Source organism: Miniopterus natalensis, chromosome 7, assembly GCF_054644295.1.
Source record: "Miniopterus natalensis isolate mMinNat1 chromosome 7, mMinNat1.hap1, whole genome shotgun sequence".
In the NCBI taxonomy this organism is placed as follows: Eukaryota; Metazoa; Chordata; class Mammalia; order Chiroptera; family Miniopteridae; genus Miniopterus; species Miniopterus natalensis.
In genome coordinates, this window is record NC_142087.1 from 65,605,663 (window position 1) to 65,633,142 (window position 27,480).

The 27,480-nt window shown below is 39.8% G+C and overlaps 1 protein-coding gene across 1 annotated transcript in view; it reads right to left on the reverse strand.

Annotated features, from left to right (window-relative positions):
• Positions 1-7,138, reverse strand: part of MBD2 (methyl-CpG binding domain protein 2) — a 58,237-nt gene extending 51,099 nt beyond the window's left edge. The window contains exon 1 of the mRNA XM_016225097.2: positions 6,603-7,138. Within this exon, the coding sequence (XP_016080583.2) occupies positions 6,603-7,138 (536 nt within the window). The remainder of the gene's footprint in view (positions 1-6,602) is intronic.
• Between the last annotated feature and the right edge of the window lie 20,342 nt (positions 7,139-27,480).

The following is a 27,480-nucleotide window of genomic DNA, read 5'->3' on the forward strand; positions in this document are numbered from 1 at the left end:
GAACTTTGTGGGGAACAAAAAAGTCCACAATGAAAATGCTGTAAGCTCCAGCACTAGAAAGTCTGACAATAAGGAAACACCAACTTTCTATCATTTTCTAACTCCTTAAATGTTAAAGCTTACCTGTTACTGACAAGAGTAAGTACTGAAAGAAAGAGACTTCTCTAACATTAAATAACAACTGTCTCCAGAAATCAAATTTCAGCTGAGCCTAAAAATCTGAAATTACACTTATCTTTTTGGACTTAGGTACTCTGGTATTGCGATTTATAAAAGATCTTAAGTATAATTCAAATTGTACTAATCATTCTCATTCCATAAACTAGCATTTATATAACCAAAACTACATACAAACAGTGTATTACTGGTAGCAAGTTCTAGTATCTCTAGAACGTGATTAAAAACAAAAGCCAGTATGATCCACTAAAAAATTTAAAAATGAATGAATGTAGAATTCTAACTGCCTTAAGACACTCACTTTCTGAACAAGGAAAAAGGAAAAACACTAGTTATTTTGGTTAAATTGGAGACTGGTCACTGCCATGGAAAAGTCAGAAGTTAAATATGCCTGGGAATTATTTCAAAATACACTGGGAGGGGGGAATGGATATTGGTGAAACAAGATTGGCCGGGAGCTGTTCATTGTTAAAGCAGGCTGACGAGCACATGGAGGTCTCATTACACTTTCCTATCTACCTTTGCTTCTACATATGTTTGTACTTCTCCATAATACAAAATAAATAGCTAAATATACCTCCAAAACAGACTATATTTTTTTAAAAAACGAGAGTAGGAGCCTCCAAGATAGACTTTTTTAAAGAGATGCATACATCATTGCATACATGTTAAAAAAATTTTAAGGACATTCATTAATCTATGGATTCTTCCAGTATAAAAAGTATTAGGAAAAAAATATCAAGATACATTATTCAAAAATCTTTAAGAGCCCTGCCAGCATGGCTCAGTGGCTGACCATTGACCTAGGATCCAGGAGATCCAGGAGATGCAGGTTCAACTTCCGGTCAGGGCACATTCCCAGGTTGTGGGCTCCATCCCCAGTAGGGGGCGTGCAGAAGGCAGCAGATCAATGACTCTCTCTCACCACTGATGTTTCTATCTCTTTCCCTCTCCCTTCGTCTTTCTGAAATTAATAAAGATATATTAAAAAAAAAAAAAAATCTTTGAGTGGATGATGTTCTTCTTCCTCACATCTATAAATCACTCACAATTGTTCCTGGAAAATGCTGAGTGCTCAATTTTTAAATCTAATTACATTTACTATAGATCATTATTTATATCCATACACAGCTTATGTAATCAAGTTCCCAAATTAGTTTGAATTTAAATTATAAAACAAGGAAAATCATAAGATCCACAGATCTTATTCAAATTTCATTCCATTCCATACTTTTACTGTGTCTGTGCCCTATAGCATCTTATCTACTATCTCTGATGAGTATCTTATTTGCTATGAAGACTAAATCTCTAATATTAAAAAATAGCTGTGTCTCTAACATTAAAAAAGAAAAAAAGCTTTCTGTCCTTCTATAATACTCTCAACATTAATGATAAAAATTAGAAACTTGAAAAGGTATGGACTTAGTAAAACATCCTTCCTTGGGAAGTTTTCATTTTTTGAAGTTCTGATGAAATTAAGTACAACTTCATTTTACAATTCACCTCGCCATTTCTTGGAAATGGCCAACAGCAATAAAAGATCAATAAACAAGAGCTCAAAGGCATATTAACATTCCTAGCTGAACAGTAAATCATGAAATAAGAGGTAATGATTTATTTCTAATTCATCATGCAAGTCTGAGAAGACCTCAAACACAGGGTAAAAGGTTATGAATTTTCTATTAGTCCCACTATAAAACTTTAAAAAAGTATCACTTCCTTTGCAAATCACCTGTTTCTGTTGCATTAATGAAAACCAAATTATGACTTGATGTCTCACAAATGGAATTTTTAAACCAATTTGAAGATATCTTTCAATTTTGTTGGAGATAATTTTTAGAGTGTATGTGTATCAGTTCCCTTTGAGTTATGTATTTCCTCTGCTGCAGTTATTGTGGGTGGGTGTTCTGGCAGGTAAAACTTTGCATGTCAGATTATAAAAATCAGATGTAGGACGGATGGCAATGTTGCACCCTACCAAAACTTCCTCCAGCACATCACAAAAAGATGTAATGGTACTGCTGAAGGAGAATTAGAGCACAATTTCCACCATACCTCTATGTCTTTTATTTATGGGTCCAGGCTTCAATCAGGTAATATCAAGAAAAAAAGACTAAAAGCAAGTCAAATTTTCAATTATGCAATAAATGCTTAATAAATATTGCATTTCTTTCCTTTCTCCAACTAATTGGTCTATAGGGCACATTTCAACTGTATCTCAACTCTGAAAGAAGCATACGAGTCTTATGCAGGAACCATATAAACCTATCTCAATGAGCTACATTTAGCCTGTTAAGTTACAATTGATTTCTTCTAATTTCAGTGAACACTTTTACAATCCCTTTTTTATTTTTTAATTGATTTTAGAGAGAGGAAGGGGGAGAGAGGTTTGTTGTTCCACTTATTTATGTATTCATTGGTTACTTTTTGTATGTGCCCTGCCCAGAGACTGAACCCACAATCTTGGCATACCAGGACGATGCTTTAACCAACTGAGCTACCCAGCCAGGGCATTATTATACATTTTTAAAAATCTATTTACATATGTTCAGCCCATAAAACTTGAGCTTGAGTTTCTGAATTGCTTTCCTTAGTTGGTCCTTAAGTATATCTAAAGCTTCAAGAGCTCTATGTATTGATTTTTGTGTTCTAGAACTGAATCCTTATAACAAAGTACAATCATACCCTTTACAAACGAGAAACAAGTTACAGCACTGGGAAGTGTAAGTGACACGCTCAAGGTTGCACCACTGGTAAGTGCAGTTAGAATACCAACTCCATACCACTTACTCCTGTGCTCTACTGCCTTCCCTAGATTTTATAGGCCTCAATTATATTGTGTCCAAGTCCTCTTCTATCCATATCAAAGTGAAATCTTCTTAGTCTCTCTTCACGCACCTGGCTCCCTATGATTATTTTAATGATGTTCTCTAGTTCCACTGGCTTTTCTTTTGAGAGAAGTGATCAGGTGTGAATACATCATAATTTTGATAGGAGTCAAAAATGTTTACTATTATGTTTCCAATATCCAACCAGATGATATATTATGGTAGCAGCTGTAACAGCGGACCATGTCTCCCAGGTCTTTAACCCAGTTATAAACAAAAGTCTAGAACCCAACAAGTTTAGACTTGATTTAAAAGGCATGAGGTGCCCTGCCGGTGTTGCTCAGTGGTTAGAGCTCTGGCCCATGCAATGAAGGGCTTTAGATTCGATTACCAGTCAAGGTCACATACCTGGGTTGCAGGTTTGATCCCCAGCCCCACTGGGAACATGCAGGAGGCAACCAATGGATGTGTTCCCATTGCCTCCCTCCCTTCTACTCCCTCTAAAAAAAAAAAAAAAAAAAAAAAAGGAAAAAATATCCTTGGGTGAGGGTTACCATAAATAAATAAATACATAAAAATAAATAAAGGCATGAGATAGGTACTGAAGGTTCCTATGTAGAGGAAAATCTTTCAAAAACATTAATCTGCAAGTGCAGGAAACCAAAAACTTGAAATGACAGAAGTAGACCAGTTGGCAAATTATTGTTCAAATAATGGGTTCATATAATGGCAACGAACTTTTTCAGAAACTATACCAGTGAATCCAACACGTTATCAAACCACACCTTTTTTAAAAGCAAACTTTGGATGATAATATATGAACTGCCACTATACTATCAGTAGTCCTGAGAGAAGGCATAATTATACTGCTTAACTGGCAACTAGAGGCATGCCTTCCTATTAGAATTTGGCAGTCTCAGAAAACCACCAAAACACCGTTCTATCAAAATGTAAGGCTTTCTTGATGAGCTTAAGTCCAATTAATAAGTATAAGAGTCACCCTACATTAACAGAGACAGAGTTCTATAAATTAATCTCCCAAGGGGCAGGCTAATTCAGGAGTTAGCATTATTAGAATCAGTGTGAACAACTTGGTGCAGGTGTTCACATTACCACCGGGGAGTTAACGCTTAACCCACCTATTAACAGATACGGTGGGTGTTTTGAGCTACTGGTTTTTAACGGGTCAGGTGCATATGGGAGTGCTAGTATGAAAAGCAGTTACACTGAGAATTGAAAAATAATTTGTTCACCTTCACTATAAGTAGGTGACCTTCATCATTCATCACTGAAAGTGGAAGTCAGTATCACATGCTACATGTGTCCTCCTGCCTCAGAATGTAACCTCTCAGAAGGAAATTAAGACTGGGTGTTACAATCCTGCATAGTAACTAACACTTTGTAGGTAGTCAACAGACAACACTCCTTCCAGCCCTGAACTAAGCACATGTGGCACAAATCTGTGCGACTGTCCTTTAATTTTGCATGAACAAGTAAAAAGCATATTATGTTGTATTGCCTCATAAAAAGACTCTAATTTCAGAGAGTAATTATCACTATACTGGTTTGTGATTCGTCTTCAATGAATGTTTGAGGAGTTTGTTTTAAATGTATTATATCAGCTTTCTACCATAAAATATTGTTTGCATAAAAAAAGTAAACATCAAAAATTTACAAAACGTTCAAAAAATACTAAGTGACAAGTCAGAATACAGCGATCTACCTTTTCGAAATAATTTTTCCAGCTACTGCAAGGAAAACAACAACAAAAGCTTTACAATAACCAAAAGTTAGTTTGAACAAATACGTCATCTCAAAATCAAACAAACCGTATCTCAGGAGAAATATCACAGAGAGTGAAATTCATAGTTTAATACGCTCTACTGAGAATAGACTAGTTTCCTATTCCTCATCTTCAATCTCAGATACAGGATATTCCTGTCAAATACCTGTGGTTACAAGACAAGTTCACAGAAAGAAGGTTCTGCATACTACCTGCTTAGTGAAACAGTAGGAGCTGTTAATGAAAGAATATGCAAAAAGGAACAATTGTGAATAGCACTACGTGAAACAAGTGAACTTGAGAGGAGTAACAATTTGTTCCACAATAACTTTCTCAGTACTAGTCAAGTAAATTTAATATTTAATGATGGGAAAATACAAAACAAGATAACCATCTTCGCATGTTTAAGTTTTCCATTTTATCATTTAAGATTTCAAGATAAGTGGTCTCAAATAAACCTCTAATAAAACACCACTTTCATTTAATTTTACTTGAAGAGGTGAAATAAATTTACTGAAACTACTCATCCATATTTTGAGCAACTATCAGAAATATACAGTACTCGTATTTACACATTATACCAGTAGTGCTCACATTCTTGTGCATGCATATATATATACATATACACATAAACGTGTGTATATTTCTTTAACCTTTTAAATCTACTTAAGAGTATTTGCAATTCACATACACATAAATATATTTTCCCGGGGTAATGTATTAACCAGCTTGAGGTCAGAAGAATGGAAACCCTTCATAATATTATTTCAACGGCCAAATGGCTGACAACTAGTTGTAACACCCAAATATATTCCCTGGAAAATGATTCAATCAGCCCATAAACAGTCTGCAAGCCACTGAAAATAACACATTTATATTTTCTTCTGTAAATGGGATGATTTATAAGAAATGTTAGTAAATTTGTTGATAAGAAAATTCCACTGGTATCAACAGCCACAGGCACTTTCCTGATCTTACTGGGTCATCCAAACTAATGACATGGACAGCAGCGTGACCACAGGATTGCAAGATCACATCAAGCTGAAAAGCTTCAATCATTTAGACCCAGGTTTCTCAACACTGGCACTGGTGACATTTTGGGCCAGATCATTCTTTCTCATGAGGACAGTCCTGTGTATTGTAGAATATTTAGACGCACCACTGGTCTTTACCCACTCGATGCCAGTTGCTGCCCCGACCAAGGTGTGACAACCAAAAATGTTCCCAGACATTGCCAAATGTCCCCTGGGAGGCTAATTTTGGTCTAGGACTCTAACAACTTACAGTGTTTAGTTTTTAACACCAAAGAGAGTTCTAAGAAACTTCAGGCATTCCAAATGGCTACTTTATATGAAACTTTCCAGGATCCCGAAAGTAACTGAAACCTTGTTACTGAAGGTGGCTAATTCTTGCACATGTGCGTGATTAAACACCCTTGTGATGATGAGTCTGGACGGCTGGGAAAGGAGCCAACACCGACTGGGTTTTACAGTTTCGATGAATTACACCTTCTTTTAACCCTTCAGTGGACTGCCAGAGTAACCCTTTCTTCACCAACTATTGTCTCCAACCCCTTCGCCCTAAGATGCCGGGCTCTGGGCTCTCACCATTCAGACACAATGCCTGTCACTGCACCGGGGTCAACTCTCTGACCCAAGGGCTCAGGGACCTTCTACTACCATGCAAGCCCGACTTTGCCACTTGCCTTGGGCACCCTGTTCTCACCCGCACTACCTCCGCCCGGGTCACCGCTTGACCCCTGACCCCAGCCTGACCCCGTCACCCCGTCACCCCCTCCCCCCCAAGGGCGGTACCTGAAGTAGTAGACATCGCTCTTGCCGGCACTGAGCCCAGATTTTCGGATCACTTCCTCCTTCTTCCATCCGGGGGGGAGGGCCGGGCAGTCCATCCTCTTCCCGCTCTCCGTGGCCCGGGGTCCCCTGGGCCCCGGTCCCGCGCTCCCCGACGGGAAAGGGACCGGCTCCCGCCGGGGGGCGCCGCCGCCACCGCTGCCGCCGCCGCAGCCGCCGTCGCCGCCAAGGCCGCTGCCGCCACTCGGGGGACGGCCGCGGCCCCGTCCCCGGCCCCGGCCCCGTCCCCGGCCACGGCCCCGGCCACGGCCACGGCCACAGACGCCGCCGCCCCGGCCCGCCTGCTTCCACCGCCCCCGGCCACGGCCGCCGCCCCGAGCGCCTTCCCTGCGCACGCCGCTCACCGGGGACGGGGCGAGCGCGCTGCCCTGGCCCCCCTGCTCTATGGCGGAGTCGCCGCCAGCGCCGCTGCCGCCCGCCGCGCTCTCCCCCTCCTCCTGCTCCGGGCAGCAGCGGCCTCCCCCCGGGTGCGCGCGCATCCAGCCCCCTCCCCAGCCGGCGCTGCGCTTCTTCCGTAACCGAGCCCTTGGAATCCCGGAGACCCGCCCCGCCCGCAGCGCGGCGCGCGGGGGACGCGCGCAAGCATCATAGAGCGGGCGCGCACAGAGCGGCCCTGCCGCCCGGGGCGTGGCCCCGGCCACCGCCTCTTAGGTCCTCCAAGCGCTCTGAGCGGCCATCTTGTCTCCGCCCCTCGAGGACACGCCCCCGGCCCCGCCCGCTCCGCCCCCAGCAGCGCCCTTCCGGCCCTTGTTCCCACCGCGCGCGCGCGCGGGTCCCGGAAGGCGGGTCGCTGCCGACGCGCTTGTGGAGAAAAGTCAGAGGTGACACGGTGGCCGGGTGCTTCAGAGAGGACCGACCTCCCGCTGTGTGGCGTTGTCTGCGTTTGCTTTCCACTTCGTGAACAACAAACGAAATAGAGCTCGTGTGTTATGTTCACTAACTCATTATTCCTATACCCGGGTAATGGACGCCCCGGTTCTTGTCTCCACATCACAGCCTGCGGCGAGCGCGGGTGAGGGAGTGAGCCAGTGTCCCTTCGGGTGGGCATCGCTGCCCGCCGAAGGCCGGCCGCGGGGCCTGCGCCCAGGACTGGGGGTCCTCGAACCTCGTGAGGCGTCCGGGGCAAGATGGTCGCTGAGAACACTCTCCAGTTGTGCCCGGCTCACCTTTAAACGCTCCTGTAGAAGACCAGAACCCCTGAGTCCATCTAGGAGATACCGAATTTCAGGACCTTTTCTTAATTTAGCCTTCCTCGACTGACGGCCGTGGCAGCACCGGTGGCCGCCGCCGTGGCAAACGCTCCCGTGGGCTGAGAGCCCCGCTCGCCCCCCCGTCACCCGCTGCTAGGAACCCGTGTGGAATTGGCTTGGGTCTGCCCACTCGTCCTTCAGACGTGATTTTAAAGAACAAATGCCAAGTTGATTACGAAAACTGACCTAAGTTTTTAGAGAAGCACACTTTCTGTTTGTTGTTTAGCATTTATAGAAGTGTGCTTATCGAGATCCAAGGTGATATATTAGGAATTGTTTGGAAGACTGAAACGTGTAAAATACATTTTGTCAGATTGATAATAGATTATCTTCAGTGTTTGGACACATACAATCTAAAAGTTGAGGGCCAAGTTAAATGTGTAGAAAAAAATGGATTAATATAAAATAATAAAAGAATTATTTGATTTGCTTTTGCAATTCGCGCATGCCCCAGCGCACCCACGCAGACTGGTCTGTCTCTGAGCCTGACCTTAGCTTCTTCCATGTCTGTGGCCTGAAATACACTTCGGGAAATCTATCTAGAAATGTATCCAGCAAAGAGTTGAAAAGTCAAGTTATTCTCAGTCGTGGAGATGTGCACTTAGAAGTCACCCTGTGAAAGTGACAATTGAAGGAGAGAGAAAAAGACAGGAATAGGGAACCAATGACTGAATCTTAAAAAACGTCTACGTTTAAGGCTCAGGTGAAGTGTGAGAAATACAAGATCAAAGTCTGGATGACAAACACTCTGTAAGAGAAAGAGCTTCAATGATCACACCTAATTTGAACTAAAGGGTAAACATGAGTAAAAATCTCAGTAGAAATAGTAATTGAGACAAAAGATGGGAGAGACACTTTTGGAAATTTTTACCTTTCCATGCTATGTCTACCAAGGCCACATAGATCAAATGATACAGTGGATATAAAAGCATGTTTAAATAAATCGCTATCAATTTAAGGTAATTGCTTTGACTCCTACTACCAGATGCCATTTGCTAAGTCTCAGTAGAGCTGGTTCAACGTTCCCTCTGTTAAGAAAAATCTCATTTAGACATTTCAAAAGCTTTTTTTTTTTGGTCACAGTTGAATTTTTCTGCTGTGATATCATAAAGCAACGTACCAAAAGGAAAAAACAACCACAACACCACTTATTTATTCTCCCGCTAAAGAAGAAAACAGATTAAATTCTTGCAGGTACTAGACTGAGACCCTGAAGGTACTGAATGAGAACAGATGCTAAATACAGGAGATAGATCCCTTTGTCTTCCTTAAAATACTGGACAGATAATAAACTTCTGTAATTCTGGACAGCTGCATTTTATATCAGTCCTCCAATAAGAATAGCAACACTGCTTGTCTCAGGCAGTAAAGTTGTGATGAGATTTTTCAGTTTTCTCTCTTTTACAATGAAAAAGTTCTTGCTGGCCTCACCTTATGGAAAAAGTGAAAGACAACAAGAGAGAATTATGTTTGAAATCTGGTCCATTAAACAAACAATAGAGATTTAACCACCTCTGATCTCTGCCTCCCAGGTGTAAAAGCAGGTGCTGAAACGCCAACTGTCACCAGTGGAAGACTATTGTTTGTAAAAAATATTGCTCTTTTTATTGTTTACCAAGTAAAGCTGAGGTTAAGCCATTGAAGAAAAAGTAGTTTTCAGAAATAATAAGTGTTAGTTTGAATTTTTATTGAGAAAAAATAGAACAAATTCAAGAACTGTTGGGAGATAATGGCTGGTTTTGAGATCTGTATATTTTGACAAATATATAACCTGCATTTGAGTTTTTGAGTGTGATAAGATACTAAATAAAGGAAGGATTTAAATGTTGGAAAAACTTACTTTTTCCAAACAGTATGGTCAGAATTTATCAAGACGTTACGTAAGAACGAAGGCATAGCCAAAACACTTCTCCAGCTCCAATTAGCAGATTTTATGACTCACTGAGTTGGCCCAACTACTGTTCACCTAATTCCCAACTGAAACGAAATGCTGCTGGTGTGGCATGTCAGGAGGCCGAATGACACTTTCAAGTACTTGCAGTATAAATAAAGATTGTTTTTAATTACCTTTTACTTGGAGTGACTACAGAGAATCTTACACTGCATAGTTCAAACTAAGAAGAGAAGAGTTAATTACGTGAAAGGCAAGAGAAAACAAGGAGAGTTACATTTTGAACCAAAGGAAATTGTTTCAGAAGATAGCGCCTGATATTTTTTTAATTTTCTGCAGGTTGTTTCAGTAGCCATAGACAAGTAGCTAGTACTAAGCGTTTAGGATTAAAGGATGGGAAGATGCTTACCTAACTTCCTAAAATAGGAAACACAGTACTACCAGTAGAAAGAAAATGATCTTTAGGTTTCAAAGCCCTAAGATACCATTTAACAGGATAAACAGTGGTTTTTAACCTTAATTGTGTCGGCAAAACACCAGAATTCTAGGACACATGATCCATGAGACATAAGGGCTGACTATGGCTGCTGTTCATAGAGGAGGAGGGGTAACTGAGTAAATTAGAAAAGAACCTTGTCTGGACACCTCGTGCTGTGACTTTCCCAGTGTCTCACATGCATCTCAGTTTAGAGTTTGTCTGCGTAACTGCATTCAAACCGCCCTATTGTCTCAGGTTCCTTCACCCCTGTGTTTGCTGCTCTCTCTAAACGGAAAAAGCTCCTTTGTTCCCACCTCCACCCCCACCCCATCACCTTTCTTTGGCTAATTCCTACTTATCTGTTAGGTCTCCCTTATGCTTTTTCCAAGGAGCCTTACCTGACCTCTCCCAGCCCCTCACTGCTGCACCCTCCTGGGCAGTGTCCCCTTGCACCATACTATCATTAGATATTTTCCCCATTCATCAATTATACTTTATTGTAATTAGTTGTTTAATCGTCTTTCTTTCCCTACCAGCCTAGAAGGTTATTCTTCATGATCACCATTCCATCCCCAGTGCCTATTACTGGGCTTGCCTGGAGCATAGGAGGTGTTATTAGATACTTGATGGATAAATTGAATTAATTCATTTTGTAAAAATTGTGTACTCTCAAAATGATGAGAAGTATATTTTCTTCTCAGTGGAAGTATATAATCACATGGATTATATAAAATCATAGCATTAACAGGTCCTCTAGTCTTAGAAAAAGTAGAAAGGTTTCTATGCCCCAAGAAATATTTAAAAATAAATTTGAGTTCATTAAAAATGAGGCTTAAACTCATTTTACAAATATGTTTGACTATAAGACAGTTATAATGTTTTCTTTAGAGTAGTCTCTTCTATATGAATTGAAAGTAACTTTAAGTTATGCTAAAAATTACCACAGATTAGGGGTAAATTAGAAATTATCAGAGCCAAAAAGAAAACACTATGAGAAAAACCTTGAAGATTCCAAAAGAAACAAAAAGACATTGAAATAGATGTGTGTGTATACAATTTCATAGAATATCAGGAAGAGTCAAATTATCTGAAGTCAGAGAGCAGATACATAAATGCAGATAAATATACAAATTCAGAAATAATTGTCTAGAAATAGTCTCATTTTGTGATTAAGTTTTTCATGATATATATTCCACAAAATTTTTGAGGAACTGATGAATAGTTAAACTATCTGATTAGTGGCAATTTTTACCATAATCACTTTGGGATCAGCGATTTGGCTTCTGTGGGAGGGAGGAAATCATTCATAATAGTAAATTGATTCAATTTTATGACTTTTTATTTGATAATTTACTTGTTTTTAACTTATAAATTTGTTCAATTATTTAATTACATAAAAACCATAAGCATAATGAGGTTAAAACAAGTTTCGTATTTTCACGTTTAAGTAACATCAGAACAATAATTTAACTCAACATGGAGGGATGATGGGCCTTAATGATTTTTTCCCTTGTAAAAGGAGTATTTTCTCAAGTTTGAGAAAAAGTACCCTAATTTGCACTGTCATAATCATATTCTTTATTCCTATGCAATGAAATTAATATTCATCCCTGGCTACACCCCCCTCCCCCCCCACATACACACACTCCTTGAACTTCTTTCTTCCTTGGCTTAGAAGACATCAAACGCTTCTGATTCTCCTTCTGTCTATTACTTTCCAATTCCTTTCATGTATATTCTTCCTTGGATAGTTCCTCAAATGATGGTGTTCGTCAAGGTTCTATCTTTTTTAAAAAAAATATATCTTTTTTGACTTCAGAGAGAGGAAGGGAGAGGGAGAGAGAGAAAGAAACATCAACGATGAGAGAGTCATTGATGGGCTGCCTCCTGCACGCCCCCGACTGGGGATCGAGCCCGAAACCCAGGCATGTGCCCTGACCGGGAATCGAACCGCAATCTCCCGGACCCTAGGTCAATGCTCAACCCCCGAGCCACGCCTGGCAGGGCTTGAGTTTCTATTTTGAGGTGCCTTGTCTTCCATTCTACACGCCTGCCTTTGGCGATGTCACCTACTTGCAAGATTTAGTGGCAGGAGCTCACTCCTGCCCTCCAATGCCAGCACAGCTTAGGCAGCATTGGCAAGATCAGCCTGCTGTAGACAGCCCAGAGCAATTCTCCAGACGAAAAAGAAAATCACATTCATTGGCTCCTTTTGAAGTCTTGAGGGGCTCAAAGCCTGGCACCCCTCTATCATTCTTGAGTCATGAATCCAGTTGAGAAACAAGAAAAGGAATAAGAAAGGTAATGTCCACAGTAACTCCTTTATCAAAGAGAAAGTCTGGGCCAGAGGATATAATATAGTGTAAGAGTTTAATGGGCTTGTACTGAAGCCCAGAAGTGAATCGACTAACCTGCCTGATTAGGGTTTGATTACACAGAGTCTCTCCCTCAACACCGCCCCCCCAGGCCTGGTTTCTACTCTTATCTTTATAATGTGGCCATGAATAATCAAGAATATATAGACTAGGTAGGCAGCAAGCTGCCAAACAGGAAGAGAAGAGAGGAAGCTGCTACAACAGACAAACAAACAAAAAAAAACCCCTCTGTGTAAAAACAAGAGTAGAAAAGACACATTATCTTCTAACAGTAGTATCATGTAAGTGCTGAAAATTGTCCTATTACATGTTTCAAAATCATGTTAATGTTTGGGGGGGGGGGGGTTGCTGAGAAGTTGGAAAATATTCAAATGAGTTAATTCCAAACTTAAAATAATAACTAGATTATAAGAACTGAATGGCCTAATAAAATAGACGGATAAATTACTGATATTATTTTTCTATAAAGTAAACCAAGTTTTGGTTCACTGGGGTGTATATTACAGGGGTAGGGGGGAACACAAGGAAAGTCAGTAATTTGATTGGAAAGAAATGTAATTTTATTCAGGTCTCATTTTTGCCTGACCTTCTTTATCATGGCACAGTTGAGATAAGGGAATAATCTACGAACATACTTTGAAATGTAAACCTCTTGTTATCATCATGAGAATGTGAATTTTCTTTGCCAGAGAAATATCATTTTAGAGCATGTGCTATTTAATCATTCAAGATTCACATGAATGGGGAGGGGTTGTTGGTGCAGGTGGAATTTTTGCATGTCCCTGCTGAAATTATTGTTTTGTAGTAATAAGAGAGATGATCACACTGTCCAATTTTAATATTTCTTTTACTCACTGGTACTTCAGTATTGAACTTGTCTTCAAAACCAGAGGCAGATCAAGCCCTATGTCATTTTCACCCCCACAGAAGCAGCACAGTACCCAGACTACTGGCTTCTCTTCATTGAACCACCATGATACAATCATCACTAGATTCTTCAGCACACAGCCTGTTCTTCACTCACTTCCAGGTGCTTTCGCTTGCTCACTATCATTTTGATCAGACAATCCCATTCTTGGGTTCTTATGGTGCCTTCTCACTGTATCTTACTCAGACAAAGCCCTTTGATTGGTTACAGGTCAAATGCTTCACCAAGTTGGCCTCACCATTTGGAAGTAAATTGCTAACCTGATGTCCTATAACCCCAAATGCTTTAATGTGTAATTGTTACAAACAAGGACATTCTCCCCCTTAACATCACAAACGACCATCAGGATCAAGAAATTGACATTGATACATAACCACAATCCTCAGACCCCCCTTCAAGCTCTGCCACTTCTCCCAACAACGTCCTTTATCACAAAAGGAGCTAGTCCAAAATCGTACGGTGCATTTGCCTATCATGTCTTCTTGGTCTCCTTCAGCGGTGGAACAGTTCTTCAGTGTTTTGTTGGCTTTCATGATCTTGAAGCTTCTGGAGACTACAGGTCGGTTTTATTTTGTAAAATGTCCTTCAGTTTGGATTTGTCTGATGTTTCCTCATAATTAAATTCAGGATGCTGTGTTCTTCTCATTACATCCTATTCCTTGATACAGGGTTTCAATTTGTCCCATTACTGGTGATGTTAGCTTTGGTCGCGTGATTAAGGTAGTGTCTGGCATGCTCCTCCACTGTAAAGTTATACTTTTGCCTCGTAATTTATATATATTTAAGTAAATAGGCTAAAAGATTTTTAACAATAATAAAACACAGTCAAATACATTATAAATCAACTTTTAATTCATTGGAGGCCATTTTACTTTTTTCTGTTTTTTTTTAAATCTTTTTAAAAAATATTTTTATTGATTTCAGAGAGAAGAAGGGAGAGGGGGAGAGAGAGATAGAAACATCAATGATGAGAGGGTCATTGATCGGCTCCCTCCTGCACACCCCCTACTGGAGATCCAGCCCATAACCGGAGCATGTGCCCTGACCAGGAATCAAACCAAGATCTCCTGGATCATATAGGTCAATGCCCAACCGCTGAGCCACTCCTGTCAGGTCTCATGGAGGACATTTTAAGTTGGTGGCTTACCTCATATTTGCATGGAGCTTAGGATGTTACTACCTTCCTCCGATTCTTATAATTTTGAATGACTCTTGTATTTTTTTTCCTTTAGCTGACTTGAGTTTTCTGACCTGAGGCTATTTTCAGCTATACCCCTGAGCTTAAAGAATTTTTAACACTAAATGCTAGCCCTGGGAATAAAACATATGCACTCATTTTTTATTGCTGGATAACAAATTATCACAAATTTACCATCTAAAGACAGCACACATTTATTATCACCCAATTGCCATGGGACACAGCTTAGCTGGGTCCTCTGCTCTTGGAGAATTCAAGGCATTGACTGGGGCCAGGGTCTCAGTCTGACCCTCAGGTCTTCTTCCAAGCTCACGCGGTTCTTAGCAGTACTCAGTCCCTGTAGCTGTAGAACTCACCATGGCTTGTTTATTTAAGACCCACAGAAGAGTCTCTGGCTCTTGCTTCTGATCTCTAGACCTTCTTTTAAAGTGCTCACCTGTTTTAGTCAGGCCCACCAAGAGAAATCTCCATTTTGATGAACTCGAAGTCAACTAATCAGGGACATTAATTCCACTTACAAAACCCCTTCACCTTCATCCAGGTTCGATACCTGAACTTCTTGTCTTGCTTCACTGGCTATTGAGTTCGTTACTTGGTTCTGACTCAGCTTTTTCTCTATTCAGTTTTCATTTAGAGTTTCACATGTCTGAACACATAAAATCGTACAAGTAAAGACAGTTACAACATGTGTTCACCATTGTGAAATATCAGGAGAGGCTCAGGTATGTCTGCTTTCTGTGTGCTTACCATGGAGTAAAAGTTGTGCAATAACAAGTGAATGCACAGCAGACTGAGTTGTGATACATTCATATGAAAACCTTTTAACACTTACTGAATATTTTTGGTGCTTCTCGCCTCCCTTTTTTGGTAAGAAATGAAATCAGTTATTTGATATCGTTAATGATTCCTCTTAGAGGCAAACATTTATTAACATTCTCTCAAGCTTCTGGGTCAGTTTAATTGAAGTGTATATTCAGTTTATAATGGATACTGATTTTTAAAAATATGCGAATTGAAGTTGCTTATCTGTATGAATGTGGAATTTCTGAAGACTCTGCAAACTAAACAAAGTACGGAAATGGATGCTGAAGTTGATGTATCAGCAAGCGTCATCCACACAACCTACATTCTCTAGTTACATTGCACTTATCAATACGAATTAAAAACATAACCTTATAAAATACATATGTGGTCCCCAGCTTCATTTTTTTATCTACATAAGGGGCAGTGACTAGGGTGAAGCTGTGAGTGGAATTTTGTTTGATTAAAGTGTCTATGACTTTTAAAGAGTTTGAAAGTCACAAAAGAGTTTGAACAAGATAGTATTGGGAAGGCTGGATCTACAACTAGTGAATGAATCTAGGAAATTCAGGAGCCTAATCAAGTAATAATCTAATTCACCTCTTTCTTTAACAGGACTTACGGAGCTGATATGTAATTTGACCATTTGTATATCCACCCAGTCTGACATCACCTCCTCCAGCTAAGGGTTTGTTGCACTTTATCAAGACCCTGTTCATGCTCTCCTTCAGAGATACACAATAGTACATCTTGTGTCACTGAGTAAGACTTATATCTGAATAATTAAGTCTCCTACCACCAAGATCTGATTATATGCATTTTACCAGACAAGGTCATTCTTTCAACTGTCAACTACAGTTTTCATTAACTGTAGGCTGCATAAAATCTATGGTACAATTTTCCAAACTCAGTACATTCCTTGGTATATGCTTCCTAAGTGACAAAAATTTCCTCTCCTGGAATGAGGCCAGGAAAGAACCTAAATCTAAATATCCTAAAGTGTTAGGTTTCTCAAGGTGTTTTCCTCCCATTTTATTGAGGTATAATTAAAATGTACCAAACCACATACACCTAGCAAGTATAATTTGATCCATCTAAACACATGCACATACCACAATCAAAAGTTTTCTTTGCCTCTTTGTAATCCCTCTCTGCTTACACCCCCTTCCTCAGAGAACCAACGCTTTACTTTCTGTCATTATAGATTAATTAACATTTTCTGGAACTTTATGTAGGTGGTATCATCTAGTATGTGCTCTTTTTTTTTTTTTTGCCTGGCTTCTTTCATCCATGTAGTGGTGAACATCAGTCATTCATTTCTTTTTATTGCTGAGTAGTATTCCACTATGTGGATGTATCACAATTTATTTATCCAGTCATTATTAATGGACATTTGTGTTGTTTCCAATTTTTTACTATTACAAATAAAACTGATAGGAGCTTTCACATACAAGTCTTTATGCTGTTGTGTTTTCATTTCTGTAGGATAAATATCTAGAAAGGAAACGACATATGGGTGTTATGTTTAACTTTTTAACAAACTGCCGAAGTCATCGCACAATTTTGTATTCCCATAAACAATATAGGAGAGTTCCAGTCGCTCTTCATCTTCATCTACTCTTGATATAGTCAATTTTTAGGAGTTAAGTGTTTCTAATGGATATGTAGTGGTTTTAGGTTACATTTTCCCAGTGAACAATGATGTGAAGTGTCTTTTTTTGGTTAAGTATCTGTTCAAATTTTTTGCCCATCTTCTTCCCAGGTTGTCAATGTATTTTTAATGAATGTCTCTGGGAAAGATTTGACATTCAGATAACTCATGTCATCATGTTGAAAGTTTTGGCTCAGGAAATAAGTCTATCACCTTGATCCCCACCTAATTCTAGGGGACTGCTACTTTCCTCTCCATATAACAAGAATATCTTCTGGGTTAATCTGATTACCTAGGATATTATATGCCCTTTACCTCTGCATTTATATCTTTCTAGCCAGGGCATGCACTGCCTGTTAAAGTGTTCAGCTACATTTGGTGGCCTCTTTATTTTACATATCCTGTGACAGATATTATTGGAGATGTGAGCACAAAAATTGATGCATGGGGCTATTGTCAGCCTCCTGGCAACCAGTGTAGAATGGGAGCAGGTTTCTTGTGTTTTGTTTTATGGTTACCCTTCTAGGGAGAGCATGCCAACTTAAACAGAAAACTTTCCTCTAACTACATCAATACATAATAAGATATTGCCAATAGAAATCTAATGGAACCTTATATTCATCCCTAGACTTAGCATTATCATTTTAAAACCAGAGGTTAATTGAAAACAATTAAGCTTTCTTGGCTCACTACCATCTTCAGGGTAGATATTTTGGAATTTAATAGACAGCAAGGATTATCTCTTTAAACTTGGCTAGCTGTCTGTCTCCAAGCTAAGTTGTGTGCACCATTGGTCTTCGAAATAAATACTGCCTGATAAAACAAAATACAGATAAAAATATAGACTCACATCAAAAACAATAGCAGTTATCTACAGCATGTCCCCAAAAAATGTATACACACTTTAACAGCTGATAGCTCAGTTTTGAAAATGAATGTATTTTAATAAACACTGCCTTAATAATTACTCAAAGTGTGTGTATACAAGGTGTGTGTATACATTTTTTGGGACACCCTATATTTTTCCAATTATTGCAGGTTGGGGGGGGAGGTGTTGAACATTTGTTCTTAATATTTTAATAATGAGGAGGACTTCTGCTCTGCTGTCCCAGAGGCAATGTATTTATTTTCTTTCTCTCTTTCTTTCTTCATGCTCTCTTTGCTTTTCCCCAAGGCAAGAACATATATGTATTTAATTAGTGAGGAGAAGAGCCTAACAATCATCAGCCAGGTTGGGTTAGTGGTGCTGTGGCTCAGCCCTTAGAGTGCTCCCTGGACCCCTCCCCCGGGGCCTTGCGGGCTCCCTGGGCTCCCAGGTTCCAGCGGGGAAACCGGCGGGTGTGTTAGGCCTCCTGCAGGCCCCTGCAGGCCTCCGCTGGCCTCCGATCTTTCACAGCCAGCTTCTCACCCTGCTACTGGGTGCAAAAATCAGGTCGACTGTTTACATCGGGCTGTTTATCTTCTATCCAGGAAGGGTAGAGCAAAGCAGGGGGTAGGGGAGAGGCCTCGGGATAAAAGCTTTTCCTTCAACCCTAGTATAATCACTAATAACGCTGAGAATCAAAACATCTTCTGTCTCCTGGGTCTATTTGCGAGGTATAGAATCTGGGGGGAATTTGACCTATGGGCTTTGAGATTCAAAACAATTGAAAAGCTCCGTTGAGTTATGTGAATGTGTGTCTCCCTTCTGTTCCCCTCCAGGCAGCATCACCCAGTTTGGAGGGCATGCACGAAATGTGAATCCTGGGGAGCTCTGTGTTTTGCCCCACCCTCTCTGTTCATGCCTCCTCTCCCCTAATACTTGACTATTGAGATAGCAAAAGGCTGGCTGTTACACAAGCATTTGCAAAAAAAAAAAAGGAAATCCTAAGTAAAAGAAACAGTCAATGTCAAGGTAGAAAGGCTGATTTGAAAGCATTAAATAGTTGCATTTACAGTCTGATAACATGATGTTACTACGAGAATCTATCTCAGCAGTTTTTTCTCAGCGATGAGTAAAGGTGACTCAGGAAAAGGGTGGCCTACCGGCCCAGGTGTTTAATGTCAGCAAATCCGGTTTGTTTCTAAAGCAGATGCCTTCTACTCTTGTTCACTGAGTTAAAAACACAATATTTGTTTCTGGCCTGCATTTTTCTCCCCGCACTGTTTATTGTTTGTGATAGGGATAGTAGCAATAGCGCTTTTACCAACCAGTGATTTTTAAGAATTTTACCTTTGTGACTGATAAAGGATTACCATATTGCTTTTATATTGGGGGGAAATTTTTTATCAAATTAAAGACAGGAAAATTAAATGACCTGGTTGAAAACCATGGGCATTCGAATTCTTTTATCTCTTAAAATTTACCTCAGATAGCGAAAGGCAGGTCAATAACAACCTAAAACTGATTTTATTCTTCTCATGTTTAAACTTGCATGATTAGTGAGCTGGAGACACAAACTCAGATGAGGCTCCCTGAGAACTCAGGAATTTTCAGTTTTATTATAAACTTATTACCCGTAAATATGTGTGTAAAATCCTGGATCTGGCTGGTCACATCTCCACTGAGGAGAGTGGCATATCTCTGTTGTATGAGGTAACAGAAGCCCCAGCCCGGACAGAAATTTTGGTGGCTTTCTCCGCTCTAGTATCCTAGAACAACTGCTCTGGACTTTGTAATTAGTTTTTTTTTTTCTAACTAAAACCTAGAAATACTTCCTTGTATAATTCTCTTGAGAAAACAGTTTGAATTAAATAAACAGTGAAGACTTTTGCTATCAGAACAGTTTGAAAATCATCTTAGATATGTGAGCTTCCAGCTTTTGCCATCCTCTTACCTTTCTTAAATTCTACCAATGAGATTTTGTTTGAATGAACATAGAGTCGATTCAGCCCAATGTCCAAGAGGATATTCTTCCAAACCTCAACACTACAAGCCAATTAATTTGTTGCCTAGTTCATCGAAAAATTATGCTTCAATAATTGCAAGTCTAAATTCTTAGATAAATATTGAATTGAGCTTTAGGCAGGACTATTCCACTATGGACCTGTTACACTGTGTTAGTGTCTTTATAATGAAATCCATTGAAATATGATTATTGTTGACAGTTTATATTGGCTACTTATTGACCTTGAACTAAGGACCAATCTGTTCAAACTTAACATAGATACTAGTTGTTGACATGTTTACAAAACCTGTACCTCAGTGAGCAAGAATGGTTTTAAATAGATATTTCCAACAAGGTCAAACAAATTCTAAGTCACCTATAATCCTTGTGTATTTTCTTTAAATTGTCTCAGCATTTCTAAGCTTGTCTATCTATTTATACTCTACACAATTGGCACTTCAAAAATATTTGACTCCTGGGATTGTGTTTTCACAACATCAAACCATGCTGTAGGGTGGATGAGTGAGAGCATCCTAAGAGATAGACTCTGTCTAGGAAGACAGTTTGCTGAGATTTAAAAAGCACTGGTTTAGGAACCAGGAAGCCTGGTTCTGCCAAACAGCTCAAAAACAGTGGGCAAGTTTTTTAATCTTTCTGGTGTTTAGTTTCCTTATCTGTAAAATGATCCAGTTGGACTAGATAATCTCTATAACCCCTTCCAACTCTGAATACTTGAATATACACTGTTTTAAAATACTCTGATGTCTCTTATAAAGCCCTTTCACATATATATATATATATGTATAAAATCATTTCATCTTCAAAAGAATCCCTGAAGTATACAAGGCAAGTCCTTACAGGATGGAGAAGCTAGGTATCATTTTAGATGTGGTTGCAGGAAATTAGGTAATTGGCAAAGATAACCTATCAGATACATAGCAGAACTGGAACATGAACTCAGGTCTTCTGACCTCAGCAAATTCCTGTGTAAACCACACAAAGACAGAAAAGAAAGCAAAACTGTTTGGAATCACTAAGCATGAATTACATCTACTACTGATATTTCCTTTACTCAAAGTGCTCTAAACTCAAACTAAAAGTAAATAACAGAAATAAAGTAACCAAGTGACCAGTGCTCTATTGTGTTATGAAAATAGGGGTAATTACGAGGGATTGAAAGATTACAACTGAGCTCTGAGTGGGTGAGTTTGAGACTGTAGTGAGTGTCGAGCAAAGTTATGATTCACATATGGCCACTCCTTACCAGAAATGTAGAGATAAGGTCAAAGGACAATAGCGGGAAAAGCCATGAGGACAAGGAATTGGGAAGCTCTCACTACGTAAGTAGATAAAATGAGAGGCTCATAGACTAAAAATATTTGAAAATCAATAGCATATAAAAGATACATAAATAATGTACTATGTTGGAAAGAATTAAGACTAGGAAAGTTTATAAATTTGATGGTTGGATTGCAATAAAAAAATGTTTGTAACTGAAAAATTATATGCCAAAAGGAATGATAAAATTTAGGAAATACACACTGAAATATTAAAGAGTAAAGGGCATGATTTATGGAACTTACTCCCAAATAGTTCAGAAAAAATGTGTGTGTGTGTATATGTATGTGGCAAAACATTAAAAGTCAATGAATCCGGGTAAAGGATATATGAGAGTACTTTCTACGATACTCATGAGACTACTAGCTACTACTATTCTTACAACTTTTCTGTAGGCCTAACATTATTTCGCAATTAAAAGTTAATTAAAAGGGGGGTAATAGGAGCATAGTCACTTAGCAATTAAGCGGGGTAGCAGGATTCTTAGTGGAGTTGAGAAAGACTTCATATTATATTTCATAAACAGATCAATCTACCTAAATTATATTCTCCGTTTGTCCTCTAAGTGGCTATGATATCTTGTACTACTCTTTTGAAAAACTGTGCTTTTTGACTAAATTAGTGATTATAAGACTGTTGTGTGGATTCTGGAAAAGTATTTCAGACCCAAAAGAGCAAAGCAAGAGTTGCTCTCAGAATGCCTTCCATCCTGTCCCAATTCAACCAGAGTAGCTTCCCTGTTTTTGGATGTACCGCATAGTTTTATTTGAAGAAAGGTCCCCACTGCTTCAAAATAATTTTCCCCCAAAGCCATCAAACTAGATGACCTTTAAGGATGATTTAAAATATGAATTTATGGCCTGGCCAGTGTGGCTTAGTGGTTGAGCGTAGACCTGTGAACTAGGAGGTCACAGTTCAATTCCTGGTGGCGCACATGCCTGGGTTGAGGGCTCAGTCCCCAGAAGGGGGCATGCAGGAGGCAGCCGATTGATGATTCTCATCATTGACAGCCGATTGATGATTCTCATCATTGATGTTTCTATCTCTCTTTTCTTCTCTGTGAAATTAATAAAAAAAAAATTTTAAGTGAATTCATGAGCTTCGGTTGTTTAGTGGAAAACTACGTTATATCAGAGGTTGGCAGAGAAGGACCCACTGGCCAAATTCACCCTACAGGTTGTTTTATAGCACCCACAAGCTTAGAATGATTTTTACATTTTTAAATGGTTGAGGGGGGGGGATAATATTTTTTGGCCCATAAAAGTTACATGAAATTTAAATTTCAGTATCTATTATAAAGTTTGACTGGAACACAGCCACAGCCATGTTTATGTCGTGTCTATAACTGCTTTCACTTACAACAGCAAACCCGAATAGTTGTGACAGACACCAAGAGACTTTCTGTCCGGAAACCTCAATGTTTATCATCTGGCCCTTAGAGAAAATGTTTGCCAGCTCCTGTGTTATATAAAAGCAAGTATAAATTATACATTTCAGAAAACTCAGTGCCTTCTGTGTAAATATGCAGTTGAAAAAGAAAATGGCCTTTTAAGAAAGGTCAGATTAACTGGGATAAACCTTGATTCCAATCCTGAGCTGCATTTACTAATTCTAGCATTAGAGGTTTCATTTCTGAAATTGGTGGTGATCAGCTAGCTCATCTGTGCTCCTTCCCAGATCTTTGCCTCTTCCCGTAGAGTGTCAAAAGGAACTTCTATTGTCAACTCTGTAACTCCCCCCAGGGATATTTGCACTGTAGAAGGGCTCTAAAAGAATCTTTTTCCAGGGGTAGGAATTTCAGGCATTTGGGCAGGACTATGAGACTCGGAAGGAGGTGACATCCGTGGTGTGCTCCTCAGATTTCACCTTTTCCATGTCTAATTGGCCTTAGTTCCAACTCTTCTTTGACTGGCCAGATAGCCAATTTCTGCACACACCAGAATAGATACTTTCTGCTTTCTGTTGCTGTCTGACACAACTACTCCTGACTGCGAATAAAACCCCACCCAGTTCCATAAGGATGTGGGAGATCAGCAGAGGGGACAGGCGGAAGGTGACAGTGGCGTTTCTGTCCTGGTACCTGGCCCCATTCTTGAGGGTGATATGATAAGCTCCTGCCTGGCTCAAGGTTTCTTTGAAGATCAGCAGAGTTAATGAATGAGGAAGTACTTCATACTGACAATGAAATTATACGGCTGAAAGCATTCCTGAACTGTGGCAATATAACTATAATGTATGCACAGTTATTATTAAGCTAAAAGCAAGCCAAGGTTAAAATTGAAAGAAAATCATTAAATTGGTAGTCTTGTATTTTTTTTACACTCTAAGCATATAATAGACAGCTTAGCTGCCCTAATCCTGATGATACAACATCCACTGCTGTTTTCCTTTCCCAGTGACTCATGAAGAGGATTTGTTCATTAGGCCTGCCGTAACTGAATATCACCAACTGTGTGGCTTAAATAGAAATGTATTGTCTCAGTTTTTGAGGCTAGAAGCCCAAAATCAATGTCAACGGGGTTTAGTTCCTTCTGTGAGAGAAGGACCTGTTCCAGGCCCCTTTCCTTGGGATATAGTTGGTTGTCTTCTCCCTGTGTCTCTTCACATTGTCTTCCCTCTATGAGTGTCTGTGCTAAAATTCCCTTTTCTTATAAGGACACTAGTCATATTGGATTAAGACATACCTTAGTGACCTTTTATTATTTTTTTTTATTTTCTTAAAATATCTTTTTTATTTCAGAGAGAGGAATAGAGTGGGAGAGAGAGAGAAACATCAATGATGAGAGAGTGTCATTGATCGGCTGCCTCCTGCATCCCCCTCCCACTGGGTGCGGATCAAGCCCATAACTCGGGCATGTGCCCTGACCGGGAATCCAACAGCAATCTCCTGGCTCATAGGTCAATGCTCACCCACTGAACCACACCAGCCAGGCTTAGTGACCTCTTTTTAACTTGCTTTTTATGTAAAGAGGGTATCTCCAAATAAGGTTACATTCTGATATACTGGGGGTTAGGATTTCAACTTGAATTTAGGACCCACACAATTCAACCGATAACATGAAGGATGGTTTATATTGTGAGTTTAGGTACAAAGCCCTTTTTCTTGAAGACCTAATTCTTCAAAGACCCATTGATTTTAGTGAAAGAAGCATCTTCCTTTTTTACTTTCTCGATTTCAAGCAAAGCATGTCTCATTTCCTTTGTCAAATCTCTCTCATTGAACTGGAGATGAAGAATGAGCTTTCCCTCCGCAATATTGCAAAGAATGGTCGGTAAATGCAGCAGTCTACTGTGTGGAATTCCAGGGATACCCAACTTGCTGTTCAACTGTTTCAAGACACAGATCTTTCCCCAAGAAGTTAGGAACAATAGGAGAAAACACACTTTACCACTTTCTCCAAGAGCACAGGAAATGGGAGAGGTGTGGTTGTGATGGAAGCCAGGCTGATGGCTTAGCTACAGAATACAGTGTACTCAGAAGCCTCGGAGAATGGGTATTCACCAGTTTAGAGGGAAAATCAAAGCAAATATTTGTATAAGGAACATATCAGGGTAGAGTTCTTGAGATGTCACGAGGAAAAGAATTACCTGAGACTGGCCCAGGAGGATGGCTAATATTTATTCAGGAGGAAATAAGCCCCTGGGTTTCCAATGTTCCATTCCCCACCCCTCCATGGAAGAAGCTCAATCTTGTCTTCAGCAGGGCCAGAATAAAGGCCACTGCCATAGTTTCTGCTCCATATTAAAGTCCAGTCCAGTCTAGTATCCTGTGTATAGAGTCCCCACTGCCATGGGCCATGTGGCTGCTAAGGCCACATGGCTATGGAGAGAGAACTTCGAGAATACACAGGTGAGTGCAGGTCATGCGGGCTTCTGATGGGGTTTGCCCCCTGGCCAATCCATCGTTCCCCAGGCTAGGCTGATAGGCAAGGGCCTCCCCAGTGCCACCCTGACTTCTACTGTGCATGTGCCTCTCTCCCCTTTCTTCCCCCCAGCAATCCTGTACTGGATGGGGGAAGGGAGGGGTGTAAATTCCCCGGGAGGAACAATGCTGTGTGAAGCTGTAGCTTCCTGGTGAAGCTTCCCAGGTGACCATGCTTACTTTGTCTGACTTCCCTTTGCTCTCTTCCCTTTATTAATATTGACTAGCTAATTACGATGATAACAGTAGAACACTTCAAATACTAGATTTCAATAAGTTCTTGCAGGGAGCACACATTTTAAAAAACACAAGACATTGAAGAAGTTTCTCTTTTTGTGGCTGGAATATCTGTAAATGTGAGATTTCAATAATAAAGTATAAGGGCAATAAAATCTTCAAATTAGATTAAAATTATAAAGTTCAAATTAGAATTATAAATTCTATTTCTAAGAATAAATATTTTTAAACATTAAACCTAATATATTTGCTGTTTTAACAAAAGCATTCCAGCTAAAATATTATTGCAGCAACCAGCCTTTCCCATGGTTCCCTGAGTGCACCCCCAACATTTAAAATAGTCTTCGCTTTCATTTGTCATGTACCAACATGTAGTGTACATCTCGATGCAGGCAATTACTGAAAATGCCTTTGATGCAGTAAGACAGGTTCTACCTAATTCTACTCTTCTGACTCTGCAGGGTTCAATAATAAACTCTTGAAGTGAAAATAAAACAAAACAAAACCAAAAAACCCCTCAAAACCTTTTTATGAAAACCTTTCTCAAATTTTTGTTCAAGCAGTGACCAGTTTAGTTGTTAGATGTAGGCTTCCCCTGCTAGCAACAATTGCTAAATGGTATGAAAGCTGTGTAGGAAACTATCAGTGAGGCACACACCAGCTCAGAAAGAATCGTTAGAGAAGATTGAAAGATGCATGGTGTCATCTGCACGCCTGTGGCATTGGACAGGAGCAAAGGCCTGAACGTGAAATCCTGTTACCTTCTGCAGGGGCTCGATTTCCAGCTCATGCATTTGTTGGTTCGTGAATGCCTTTTCACTGTGCAGAGGCTGAAAGTGTACCTGATGGGTTTAAACCAACAGTGTGAAGTGGTGGTGACAGTTACTAAGTCCCAGCTGAGTAGAAATTATTAGTACAGTGAATATAATGAAAAGGAAGAATCTAGCATTTCCTGAACACTTATTCATTGACCCGGTCAGCACTTGGCCACTTTAATGTGCATATGAATCACCCAGAGCATCTTCTTTTTGGGGAAGAGATTTAATTTGCTTTTCCCCCTTTATTGAGGTATAATTGACATATTACCTTAGTTTCAAGTGTACAATAAAATGATTCCATATTTGTATATATTGTGGAATGAGCACTACAGTAAGTCTAGTTAGCATTCATCACCATACATAGTTACATTTTTTTTCTTCTTAACAAGTCTATTCAGATTCGGCAGGTCTGGAGCAGGACCTGAGATTATGCAGGGGTGTTTTGTGTGTGTGTGTGTGTGTTTACATATTGTTCTCTTTTATTATTTTATTTTATTTTTTCCAACATCGTTTATCCCCTCTATGCCCTCTTACACCTGCACGCCCTCCACCCCCACCCCCACCACACCACACTGTTGTCCATGTCCACGAGTTGTCTTTCTCTCTCTTTTGTTTTCTTTTTTGCTCAATCCCTCCACCCCAGAGAGTCTGCATTTTTAGCAAGTTCTCGATGACTGCTAGCTGCTGGTCCCCAGACCACACTTTTTGTAGCAAGAGTGTAGCTTCCTCATATTTAATACTTACAATAAATTCGAGAGGTAGATATTGTTATTACCTTTAAAACAGACATTGAGAGGTTAAAAAATTTGCAAGTGAGGAAGCCTGAAAATCGTCTCATAGCATAGTTCCTACTCTTTTCAGTACTCATTAATAACACCCCATAGGAGTAACAAATGCTTTATTTAAAAAAAAAAAAAAAAAGTGTGCCTCAAATATGCCTGCTCACCCCTGATATTTGTCTAAAATTCAGACCCTCAAGCTCCACCCCAATCTATTAAATAAGAATTTATAGATGTCATGCCTAGGAAAAGGTATTTTAAACTGGTACCTGGATGATTCCTATGATT